The 13,401-nt window shown below is 39.3% G+C and overlaps 1 protein-coding gene across 9 annotated transcripts; it reads left to right on the forward strand.

Moving 5' to 3' along the window:
- Positions 1 to 6,143: 6,143 nt before the first annotated feature.
- LOC137731624 (transcription factor MAMYB) lies at positions 6,144 to 8,751 on the forward strand. Of its 9 annotated transcripts, none has more exons than XM_088688250.1 (3): positions 6,190 to 6,315; positions 7,112 to 7,177; positions 7,323 to 8,751. In XM_088688250.1, exon 3 carries the CDS (start codon positions 7,497 to 7,499, stop codon positions 8,448 to 8,450), a length of 954 nt encoding a protein of 317 aa, XP_088544376.1. In that variant the 5' UTR covers positions 6,190 to 6,315; positions 7,112 to 7,177; positions 7,323 to 7,496; the 3' UTR covers positions 8,451 to 8,751. The 9 variants fall into 9 exon arrangements, with proteins under 9 accessions (XP_088544375.1, XP_068326885.2, XP_068326887.2 ...); XM_088688254.1 differs by having other exon boundaries at positions 7,390 to 8,751; XM_088688251.1 differs by having other exon boundaries at positions 6,190 to 6,296; positions 7,090 to 7,177.
- Positions 8,752 to 13,401: the final 4,650 nt, after the last annotated feature.

Consider the following 13,401-nt stretch of genomic DNA (forward strand, 5'->3'; position numbering starts at 1 on the left):
GTTAATTTTAAAGTACATAACCAACCTTATGAAATAACTTCTCATACAATGCTCAAATGGGGTGTATGAATACACCAACATGATCTACTCAACCTCAGGAACATCCCCATATTTTTAGAAAAAAATTTCACCGTCGCACGCGCCCCCACGCGCTGGCCAAGGCACGGCCACACGCGCCGGCCACGCGCAGGCATGTGCCTGGCACACTGACGGCGTTAGTTAACGCCGTCAAGAATATTCCGTTAACTTTAATGGATTCCGTCAACGGCGTTAGGAATATTCCGTCCAAACTAACGGAATATTCCGTCGTCTTCTCCAGCGAGGCTCCGGCGCCGGAAAATCGAGAAAAAATTCAAATTGTCCTATCTTCTTCGTTTTTCAACCAAATTTCACAAAATTGGTACCAAAATGAAGCTTACAACGAGAGGAACAAAATCATACCACTTTCAAGTGCTAAAATCCACGAAATCTTGCCGGGAAAACACCACCAACTCCGGCCAACCTCGAAACTCACGATCCCGACGTCCAAAACCTTCAAACGAACCACCCCGAGCCTCCTAAGGACCTCACCAAGCTTCCTACAAGCTTGAAATTCCCAAAAACATAAGAATTTACGTGTGCATGAACAGTGCCAAAAATCGGGTATCTCGAGTTCGACGTGAAAACGAAGGTATTCTTACCTGAAATGGGTATGGTTGCACTTCTACGGACCTCACGAGCATGGATATGTACTTTGTTTCTTCGATCTGTGAAGATTTGGGTGGTTTCTAGGTATGTCCGTACAATTGGAGGGGAAAATGGGAAGGGAAATGGCACGGGACAGGTGCAGGGACAGGGAAAGGGTGAAGGGAATGTGTGGGGGAAAATGTGTGGTGCAAAACCAACCACACCAAGCTCAAAACAACCACACAACGTAAAAATCACACTAGGGGCAAGATCGTCTTTTCACATGTACGTTTTAAAATTTTCGGAACGGGCTGTCACAAACTTAATCTAATTTTATTATTTATTATTTTGGAAATGTTTGAATTGAAAATTAATTAGGAGTTTAATAAAGGTGTGAGTATTAAACCCTAAATTAATTACTAATTTTTATATTAAAAAATTATGTAATAAACATGTTACTTCATTATCACATTAATGCTAGGGACTTGAATCAAAATTTGAAAACTAATAAGGTCTCAGTAGTCAATGAACATTAGAAACTAGGGACCGAATACTCATTTTTCCATGAAATAAAGACTTATAGTTCAGTTAAAGACGTGTGTAAGTTCTTATCTACATGTACTTATTTTATTGGCACGACATGCCACATGACGGTGTACCCATCACTTGTAAACCACATATCATTATATAAGTGAAGGGTAGTTTAATTTTTCAAATATACCACCACTTGTATAATGACATATGATGTACCATGTACCACCTCATATTCTAGGCACATTGAGAAATCTTTCGATATGATGCCTGCTAACAAGAATCTTGACCACAAGTTAGGAGAAGATGGAGAGTGTAGGACTAAATAGACGTTTGATAACTATTTTTTTTCTTCAAGTTTTTGGTTTTAACATTCTGTTTACTTTTCTTTAAAATTAAAATTAAAAACCAGTTTGACAACTATTTTCAATTATAAAAAACACTACAAAACTGAAAATTAAAAATCCAAACCCACTTTTTTGAGTTTTCAAATTTTGGTCAGAAACTAAATAATGAAATAATTATCAAATGGCCTCTAAGAAACTCTATACAGTCTAAACTAGAATGTTGGTTATTTGATTGATTTGTAAAATCTAAATTTTCGAAATTCTATGTAACATCCCATATCGCCTAGGGAAGTGGATCATATAAGCCTTATATGTATATTCCTATCTCTACCTAGCACGAGGCCTTTTGGGAGCTCACTGGCTTCGGGTTCTATCAGAACTCCGAAGTTAAGTGAGTTCATGTGAGAGCAATCTCAGGATGGGTGACCCACTAGGAAGTTCTCGTGTGAGTTCCTAGAAACAAAACCGTGAGTGTGTGATCGGGGCCCAAAACGGATAATATCATGCTATAGTGGAGTCGAACCCGAGATGTGATGGAAGCCCGAACCGGAATGTGACATTCTAACTACCTATTAATTGGATACAAAAAAATAAAAAAAAATAAAAAAGATGAACGAACAAAATGAAATAAAAATGTTACAAAAAATCTAAAAGAAGTTAAAATTAAAGAGATAGTTTAAGCATACATTGACTGTAACATCCCGTCCCGGAAATATCGAAACGTACGTGTGAAATTACAATTTTGCCCCTAGTTGCGTTTTTCGTCACGTTTTTGGTTGTTTTGTGTGTTGTGGCATGTGTTGGGCCACACACACACCTGCACATTCACTGTCTCTCTCTATCCTTTCTCTGTCTCTGTCTCTCATCTCTCTCTCCCTTCCCGTTCTCACCATTAACGTACAAACACACACCAAGAACCCTCAAACCTTTGCAGATCGAGGGAACCAACTATACCATTGAACTCGTGAGGTCGAGGCGAGCACAGCCATACCATTTTCAGGTGAGAAATCCTTGGTTTTCACGTCGATTCAACAATGTCCGATTCGAGTACTGTTCATGCAAAGATTATTCATTGAGTTTTTGGGATTTCTAAGCTCGTAGGTGTCTTAGTGGGGTCCTAAGGAGCATCGGAGTAGCTCGTTGGACGAAAGTGGACGTCGGAATCGTTGGTTGTGGAGTTGGCCGGATTTTGGAGATTTGGACAGGTAAAATCTAGTGGTTTTCAACCCTTAAAACTAGTATATTTATGTTCTACATGTCCTAAGTGTCATTTTGGTGCAAAAATCTTGGAAAATGGTTGAGAAATGAACGAGAAATCAAGGTTCGAAGTTTTTCCAGTTTTCCGGCGCCGGCGACGGCACCGGAGACTGAACGGAGAAGGTGACGGAATATTCCGTCAATTCTGACGGAATATTCCTGACGCCGTTAACGGAATCTGTCAGTTTTGATGGAATATTCCTAACGGCGTCAGTTGACGCCGTCAGTGTGCGCCACACGTGCCTGCGCGTGGCCGGCGCGTGTGGCCGTGCCTTGGCCGGCGCGTGGGGGCGCGTGCGACGGAGGAAAATTTTTCTAAAAATACGGTTGTGATCCTGAGGTTGTGTAGAGCACGTTGGTATATTCATTTGTCCATTTTGAGCAATGTATGAGAAGTTATTACGAGAAGTTGGTTACGTGCTTTAAAGTTAACGTTTTTTTATAGCTTTTTCGCATATAGATGACACGTACCCCGAGGACGAGCGTGCACACGCGAGGCAGGGGGGCTACGACCCTTCCACATACCAGTGAGTGGGCTTTTGTTTTCCGTATATACCTATATACATTTATATTCCCAGAAATTGTTTGAAAAGGGGTTATTTACGTTATGCCATGCACTTTATTATTATCGTTTATGCATAATTGCCTGCATTAGTAATGGCTTGCATATACATATGCATATTGGGTGCTGTGTACACACAGGTAAGTGTCAGGTAAATGGTATTCATATTTACATTCAGCAGTAGCTTGAGATGCTTAGAGAGCTCATAACCTGCACCCCTGGTGTTAGTGCTCCCGCCCTGAGTAGGGCACAGTCCTTCACGTGATGTTCACCTCCCGCACCACACGCTCAGCTTGGATCCAAGTTAGGTGCACAGTTCTATCGTACAGACCACTTTAGGTGGTTCCGACTCGTAGGTGACCCGTGATTATTCGCACAGCCTTCACGTGATCGTAGCACTAGAGCGTACATATATGTTACACCCAGGCCTGTCGTACAGACCACTTTAGGTGGTTCCGACTCGTGGGCAAGTTCAGTTATTGAGTTTGAGATTTGAGCTCTATATGCAGCCGTACAGGTCACGTTAGGTGACTCCGGCTGCCAGATTACATGTTATTGACATACTTTATACCTGAGCACTTGCATTGTATTATGAGATTTCCGACATGGCATATTCTGGAGCATGATTGGCATACCCTTGAGCATGTTTGACATATCTATACATACGTATATACGTACATATGTTATTTCTGGGAAGTATACAGGTTTTACGGCGAGGGGTTAGAATGTATTTTATAAATGGTTTTCGAAAGCTTTGTTTTTTCCCACTCACGCTTTTGTTTTGCGCCCCTCCAGGTTCTAGTCGATTAGCAGTTTCGGTGGTATTCCCAGAGGATTCTCCCGGCTTTCTGACAGATACTCACCAGCGTAGGGTCACCTTTGGGTGTACTTTTGTCGCAACTTTCTTTTGGACTGCTGTAGACCTGCTCTGAAATTGTCTTTCACTTACGCTAGCACTTGTTTAGTACCCTGTATGCTAGTTTTTAATTATTCGTACTTTTATATTACTACTTTATTAGCTTCCGCACGTGCACATGGCTACGTCACCTTAGTGTGACGGCCAGCACGCTCCGATCTCGGTCGGGGTGTGTCATTGACTGTCAATTTATAAAAAGATTAAAAGAGTAAGGTATCAAATATTGAAAATGGCAGTTCATGAGTTCTTGAAATGTAGGTTAAGTTTATATCACATCAATACTTAACATCTAATTAGATGGTTGAATTGACAAAGAGCTTAAATTGGTACAATTCAGAAAATTGAAGTCTCATGCTTCATTTTTCAAATGACTCTCAAGCCTTGTGGTGTAATATGCTATTAACTGAAACCATTTTTTATTCAAAGTTGTAATCCTTTTTTTGTTTTAGGGGTAATTTTGTCCAATTACCTTTGGGCCTTTTTGCGAAACTAAAAGTGAATATTAATAATATGGACCCTGCGCCCTATTTCATCACATAAAACTCAATAAGAATCTAATACCCTCCATAAATAACAGCTTACAACGTTCACATGACCCATCCTTAAAAGAGAAACTTGCACTGATAAGGCAATTTTGATTTCCTCAAAAGAAACTTAACTAAATAAGTAAAGGTCAAATTGGATAAATGATCCCTGTGGCCATAAGATATTCGAAAGATAGCCCCTGTGATATAAAAAAACTCGGATTTAAACCCCTATGGTGTACTCCGTTAGCAAATTTAGTTCAAAAGTGATTTTTCCGTTAACTATCTACTAATACATCCGTAATATTGTACTTTGACGTGTGCACCTTCTTCTTCCTCGTCTTTATAATGTCCACTGTATAAGAACAAGGTCTGTAATTTGTACTTTCACAACACCATGTCCGAGAAGTATGGATAAGAAGAAGGTCCGTAATTTGTATTTGTACAACACCATGTCTGGTTCAAATTCAATCAGCATAAACTTGCCAACACAAATGTCATGTTAATTTGTTTCAAATTATCTTGTCAATTGTTGTATCGCAATCACAAACAAATTAAGAGGTCCCTGATTCCAACTCCGGTATCTACCATTACAAAAGTAGAACACAAAATCGAACCGAACGAAAATCATCATAACAGCTTTCGAATAAATTCGATTTCTTCAAAACAAATCAAAGCTTCCTCCTAGAAACGTGATTTCTTTTCAATTCTCCACAACTTCTTTAAAAAATTAAAGCAACAGGCACAAAGAAAATAGGCAAAACCAATATTGCATTCAATTTAAAGTGAAATTCAGCAATTTTACCATGGTCAAGTGTTGTAGGAAAGTCGGTCAAGCAGTCCGGTATCACCGAAATCTCAGTGAAGAAACCGAGAACCTCATCCATTATTCCCCGCACGTGACCATCGCCATCATCAACAACTTCACCTTCTTCTACAGGTTTGTTCTGAAGCAGCAGCGAGCCCGAAGGGAACTTGGAGATCTCAATGACGGCTTTCTTGCTGTTCGTAGAAAGCAACAAGAGGACAGTCTTGAAGCTTCCTGCCGATCTCAATGATGGCTTTCTCAGAACTGGTTTTGTGAAAATTCAAATTACAGAGAGAGCAGAGAGACGAGGAAGAGTGCCCATGTCAAAATACAATTTTACACGTATGTTAACATATATTAACAGATAATTAATAAAAAATCAGTTTTGGACTAAATTTACAATTTTACACATACATTAACAGATAATTAATAAAAAAATCAATTTTGGACTAAATTTGCTAACGGAGTACACCATATAATTATTTATCCGATTTGGCCATAATAAATTAAAGAAAAACGGGAACGACGTCGCGTGGTTGGTTTATTTTGGTCGCCGGATCTACAAAATCAGACGTCTCTGAAATCTCAATCTTGTCGGTTCCGTTCACAGACTGAGTCCAACTGGATCTACTCCAGGCTGAGGTTCCAGCCGCATCTCTCCTTCTCCCATTTTTGGGTGTTTCTGGTAACTTCTCCAGGCTGAGGTTCCGTTCCCTAAACTTATTCACCTCTCTATCTCCATTTTCTCTGATTCTTCTGCTGCTAATCTAATTGATGAACGATTACAATTTGAATTTTCAATTTATTTATTTATTTAGAGTATTAAATTGTGGAACTGTTGTATTTGCTCATCTCATCTTATTATCAACCCTCTCCCAGTAATTCTGCAGTATATAAACGTTTGTGTTTATTTTCGGTGAAAGGACTTGTAGAATCAATGCCCTTTTTCCTACTGAACAAAGAAAACAAATTGGATTAGTTTGCATATATGTAGTAAATTTACATGGATGCATTGTATCATTGCGTGTGTTCGTTTTGAGTTCCTTTGTGTATTGTTCTTGTATATAGTATATGTGAAAAACGAGATTGAAATACTACGCAAAGGTCTCTGGTGTTACAAATTAACATTATACTCACAAAGTTTTTCTTTTTGTAACATTCAACATTTTTGTTTGGAAGTGCCTTTAAAATGATTGAAAACGCTTTTGATGAAAGCACTAGTTACTTAAGAAGCTTTTTCAAGATTCACTTGCATTTTTACTAGTTTTAACATGATTTTAAGTTTATAGAGTAACAAGTGAATTGAGTTCCAATTTGGACCATGCAGCTTGATTGTTTATCATTCAATTCTCTATCCCTTCGATGTGCCCAAAAGTTACTTAGTGGATTCGGAGTGTAATGATAATTGATCATTTAATTGTTTTCCGAGTTTATTTAATTTCTAACTTCCAAAATGTTTGATCAATATGAGTTTGAAGTTGGCGTGTTACCATTCACTAGGAAAAGTGAAAACAGTGAGCAGGCTATCAAATTTCATTTAAAGAGAAGAATGGGAGATGTTCACAGGTTCAATTTGATTGGCTTAACGCTTTAGCGAGTGAAAGTCTTTAGTTTGTTAAGTTTTCTTTCTGTTTACTTTTTTGAATTATGTGGTGAGTGTCTAGCTATTTACCATGGTTTCTGTTAACAGATTATGGTGCTAATTTTTCAGGTTTCTTTGTTCTTTACATCTACTGGCTGGATAGTATTGATACATACCTTCCTATTTTACCTTTCAGCGATGCTTCCTAAGCAAAGCCTTCACGTTTGACCTTCAGAAGAACCACAAGGACTAGTAGCATATATATAAAGCTGTGTCTAAAGCTTTTAGCTCTAAGATCCAAAAATGGAATTTTTGGATGAGGACGCAAGGCCAAGGTTCCTTTTCCAATCCAAAGCAGTAGCTTCTTCTGCTGCAAACCCACAACCCTATTACAAGAATCTCAGCAAGCCATTCTTTTTTTTAACCGTCTTGATCTCATTTCTGTTACTGGGTCTCGCCTTCTTCTTCCTCCAAAATGAACCCTACCAATCTCTCCTCATTTGGGCCGCTCTCTCCCTCCTCATCAGCCCATTCGCTCCTGCACCCGTCACTGGTGGTGACAACCGGGTTGGTCACGGCCCAGTCATGGACTTTCCAGAAATTGCAACCCATGTAGAGGACGAATCGAAGAAGAGGGTGTCTCAAAAGAGATCAAAACTGCGTCAGTTTGATGAATTGGGGACAGATTCGATGCCGGTGGCCAAAACTGTTGGTGGGTCTTTGAGAGAAGAGAAAAAGAGTGAGGCTTCCGAAGGTAATGGTAATGGGTCAGTGGTTTTTGGTGAAGAGATGGAGTGGGTTGAGGAGGATGCTGAGTTTTTAAAGAAACTGCTGTTGAAGCACCCGGTGGGGAAGCTGAGACGGTGGGAGGTTATTGCCGAGTCGTTTCAAGGAAGGCATAAGGTGGAGAGTGTGATCAAGAAGGCCAAAGAATTGGGAGAGAAGAAAGTGAGTGATTCAGATTCATATGCAGAGTTCTTGAAGAAGCGTAAGCCCAATGACAAGAAATTTGAAAGTGGGAATCTAGAGATGGGTGATGAGTTGATGGCGGAAAATGGTGAAGTGAAGAAAGAGAGTTGGGCTTCTACTGAAGACATTGCATTGCTCAATGCCCTGAAGGCATTTCCAAAGGAAGTGTCAATGAGGTGGGACAAGATTGCAGCTGCTGTGCCCGGGAAGTCGAAGGCTGCTTGTATGAAGAGAGTTGCTGAGTTGAAGAAGGGTTTTCGGAGCGCCAAGGCTGCTAGCGAAGAGTAGATGAAGATTGACTGATCAATTTTGAACCGGATATGCATTTTGCATTGATGAGATAATTTTGATGATTAATGTTTGTTTCTTTGATTTTATAAATTAAAATTGAGAATTGTTGCCTATGGTTGATTCGTAGGCAATTTCATATCATAGTTCCATTGGAGTTTGGTGATTGTCAGCCATTACAAACATGAATGCTGTAACTCATACTTCCATCTGGTTTCATCCAATATCATTTGTATAAACTCCATGGGATGACATAGATTTTACAAATAAAATATATCGATGGTATATTTGCAGAATAAAATCTAAAAGATCGGTATTAGGCATGGGGATCCCCTCTCGCCTTACATTTTCATCATTTGTATGGAACCATTAATTAGGCATCTTAATATGATGGTTAATAGTACTAAATCCCATGTTGGTTTCTTATCGTCTCCCCGGGGCCTTAGGGTCTCTAATTTAGTTTTTGTTGACGATTGTTTGCTTTTTGCTAAGGCTAACCCAAGGGAGCACGAAATATTCTCTCTATTTTGAACCCTTTTGCTAAGGCGGTTGGGCAAAATATTAATTTCCATAAGTCATCCATTTATTTTTCAAATATTACTAACTCACAAATCAGAAATAATATTGTTAATATTTTACAAATCCAACACAAAACTACTATTGCTAGGTACCTTGGTATTTATAACATTTGTATTTGGGAAAGATCAAGTTAATGGGAATGAGCTGTTAAAAGGGATTAAGCAAAAGCTAGCAGGTTGGAAGGCAAACACCCTTTTTAAGGCGGGTAGACTTACCCTTATTAACTCAAATCTTACAGGTATGCCTAACCATGTTATGTCTTGTTTTAAATGCCCGGATAAAATTTTGAATAGGCTAAATATGGAGTGCAGGGATTTCTTTTGGGGTAGGGATAGGAAGATTTTTCCTGTTTCTTGGGATAGGGTGTGTACAACACACTCCCAAGAAATTCAGTGGCCTTAGAGTTAGGCGTCTGGATCAGTTTAATAATGCTAGTCTAGCTAAGTTGGGTTGGAAGGTTCTAACGGATGAGAATAATTTGTGGGTGACATTGGTCAAGAGTAAGTACCTTTGAGATGAGTATTTTTTGGGTAATAAAGTTCGACAAAATTATTCTCTAGCTTGGAAGAGCATTTTAAAGAGTAGGATGTCATTTTTAAGGGAATTAGGTGGAGAGTGGCTAATGACTAGGACATATTATATCTTCCATCGCTTGCCTGATATTGATTCTCAAAATATTGATTGGCGAATCAAAGCAGCCGCTCTCTTTCTCTCTCTCGAATTGAACTCTTGAATTTCAGTCTCGAACTTCAACTTCAACCAACCACGAGTCCACAACCACCCTCTCCAGTCTCCCTCCACTGCACTACTGTGACGACCCGTTCCAAATTATTATATATATTGTCTCCCCTAGTGTGTAAAGTGACGATATTACCCTCGTTGGCTTAGTGACGTGGATGTACATATGTAGTTTTAAATTATTTCCTCGCCGTCGTAGTTAAATCGTACTCGACGTCACGTGCGCGTCGACGTGAGTTAGGGCCGAATTGGATTCGTAACGAAAAAGTTACGATTAATTGAATACGTAAACAGGTCCAATTATATCAGCTTCTATTATCTCTAAACCAATCAGATTTTGGGCCTTTATCTTTCTTTGGGCCAATTGGAACTCTATCTCTCTCTCACGGCAACCCAATCAGAAAAGATTATTTTCTGATTCTGGCCTATCACACACACACACACAGACATACATGTACACTCTCTCTTTCTCTCTCCTTCTCGACTCTTCTCCTCTCTTTTTTTCCTTCTGCACCCAAGACACCCCACGCACACAAACCACACCAAAATAGCACAGATCGAACCTACAAAGACTACCATCACACTCCTCACAAACTCACAAACCTAGCCATACCCTTAGGTTTCAGTTTGGTGAATTTTGACCATCGACTCATAAGCTCCGATGAGGAGCCAAGTTGCTCCGATGAGATCTAGGAGTGGTTTCGATGTTTTAAGGCCTGGAAAGGTATCCACCCAACTTCCCTAACACTTTGGAGTAGTTTTGGAGTGAAGCAAATGTTGGTATAGGCGAGTTTGGAAAGTTGCAAAATTGGCCGGATTTTCCAAGGAATTTTCCGACCATTTTTTGCAGGATTTTGAACTCCTAATAGGTACAAATGTGTTCTACTCTTCAAGACCTTCAAATCCATATAAATTTCATGGATTTTGGTTGAGAAATGAAGTAGATATTAAGCTTTGAAATTTTTCCAGAAACCGGCAAACCAGACGGCAGCCAGGTGTGGTGGACGGCGGAAGACCGGCATGATCCACCGAAGAAGAAAAAGAATATTCCGTCAAAGTTGACGGAATATTCTAACGGCGTCAGGTAACACCGTTAGAGTTTAACGGAATATTCTGATATTTGAACGGAATATTCCTAATGCCGTTAGGGTTTCCTTCCCGTGTGCTAGGCACGTGCCTACGCTTGAGGGCGCGTCCAACATCCAAAAAATTTTCTAAAAATATGGGGGTGTTCGTATTGTCGAGTAAATCATGTTGGTATATTCAAACATCCCGTTTGAGCAACGTATGACGAATTAATCCTAGGCTTTGTTTATGTGCTAATTAATTAACGTAATATCGTATATAGGTGAGATGTACCCCGAGGACGAGCGTGGGCAAGCGAAGCTAGGGGGTTACGATCCTACTACTTATCAGTGAGTGGGCATTTGTTTTCTACACACACACACACACACACACACACACACATATATATATATATACATATATATTTATATACAGTTTTCAAAAACGTTTTTATATGGAAATATGCTTTGCTTGCCATGTCGTAAATAAGTTACATTTTAAATATTGCATTGTTACACTTGTGCATTGTATTGTGTGATGCTACGGAGACTTAGGTAAGCTTCAGGTGAGTATTATGTGATTGAATGGGTTGTATTGCATTGGTATGCACACATATATTTAGAGCTCATCATGGTTGCACCCCAGTATTAGTGCTCCCACCTGGGGCTAGGGCCAGCCTTCACATGATTGTTCACCTCCTACACCGCACGCTCACCTTGGATCCAAGTTTGGTGCCAGCCTGTCGTACAGACCACAATAGGTGGTTCCAACTCGTACGTGACCCGCGAATTATCACACAGCCTTCACATGATTGTAGCACTTGACCGTACATATTTATACCCAGCTTGTCGTACAGGTAGGTGACTCTGACTCGTGTGCTAGCCTAGATTGATGAGCTACAAGTCCAGTTGTACAGGTCATGTTAGGTGACTCCGACTGGCATACTATTTTACATTGGTTCCACACCTGGCTTACATTTATTATTGCTAAGATATTACGACATGGCATACTTCAGTTTTCACTACTCTTGTGCATTGGTTTTCATACCTACGTAGTAGTATTTTCTGGAAACTATACGGGTTTTACGGAGAGGGGTTATCATGTTCATAAAGATAAATACATTTTCAAACGCTTTGTTTTTGCCCACTCACCCTTCTATTTTACGCCCCTCCAGGTTCCAGGTAGCTGTTCATCCTTGGTGGCTCATGAGGACTACATAGCAATTCTAACATTCTACTAAATAAAAGTAGGGATCTTCTCCTTGTTTGTATAATTGGTACTTAGTTAGTTCAACTGCACTTTCGTTTTACCTATGCTGTGATATGCGTTTATCTTATACTTTATCACTTTCACACTTTTTCATATTATCTCTAGTTAAATAAGTTTAGTTTTGGTTTTTTTTTTTTTTATTCACATTTTCTTATTATTATCACTTCTGTTGCGCACTTGGCTACGTCACCCTCACGTGACCGCCAGCACGTCTCGACTCCGGTCGGGGTGTGTCAATACTGTCACCACATATGACCTAGTAACCCACCACCGGTTTATCTGCTACTTTTGCCTCTAATCTATCTCTAGATTGAGCGAATCTTGAGCCCTAATCGAGGTAAATGTTGAAGGATTGTGTAAAAAAAAACAATATGCAAGCTTTGAGTTTCATTGGCAAGGTTTTAACTTATGAGAAAAGCTTCACAACCTTGAAAAGAAAAACTCCTTCATTTTGCATATCATGCGCATTTGATCTTTTATGTTTGAAGTAGTATTTATCTGGCAATGTGATATGTGCAAATTTAGAGGAAAAATAAAAGAAAAGATTTTTCTTAACGGGTCATAACGGATCGAGTTATTTTTACCTGTTTGTTAAGAACTCGTTAAGATAATGGGTGTGACACAACACGATCCCGTTAAGATAACAAGTATTACATGATAATGACACGAATACGGCAAACATGACCCGTTTGGCAGGCCTAAATAACATAATGATCACACAATGATAATATAAGGATGACATCATAAAAATGGTAAGCCTTTACAGTGGAAGGCACAATGTGTCTTATTGATTTTTGATTTTTTTTTTTTGAACAAACAATATTATCTACATTAAAGGAGATGAGGTGAGTTTTAGCCTCACAATGGGTTAGAAATAATGAGGTTCGAATTCGTTTTTTGTGAAAATTAAACCTAATAATTCTCACTTATAAATAAAGAAGAATACTGACAGGCTGTAGTTTTAAGTTGAGAAAAAGGAGAAAATACATGAACCAGGATCCTCGCCGGATCCATTCCCTAGGGATCTTAGGGATCACGCAATCCTGTCTATTTATCGTATATCTTGCAGTCAGTTTTCATTAGGTACTATTTAATTTGAATTTTAAATTTTAAAATTTAAATGATTTCTGACCGCACGATATACGGATACGATTGCGTGATCCTTAAGATCCCTAGGGAATGGATCCGGCGAGGATCCTGGTTCAAAATACATTAGGAGAAAATGGGCATCACGTGCGATCCAAGACTTATTGTTGAGGTCCGAACTCTGAAGCAAAAATGAAATTGTGGAGCCCCGATC

Source organism: Pyrus communis, chromosome 16, assembly GCF_041283825.1.
Source record: "Pyrus communis isolate YQ-2024b chromosome 16, ASM4128382v1, whole genome shotgun sequence".
Lineage (NCBI taxonomy): Eukaryota > Viridiplantae > Streptophyta > Magnoliopsida > Rosales > Rosaceae > Pyrus > Pyrus communis.

Excerpts from the sequence above, each read along its gene's own strand:
- LOC137731624 (XM_088688249.1), top strand. The coding sequence starts at position 7,497 with ATGGAATTTTTGGATGAGGACGCAAGGCCAAGGTTCCTTTTCCAATCC.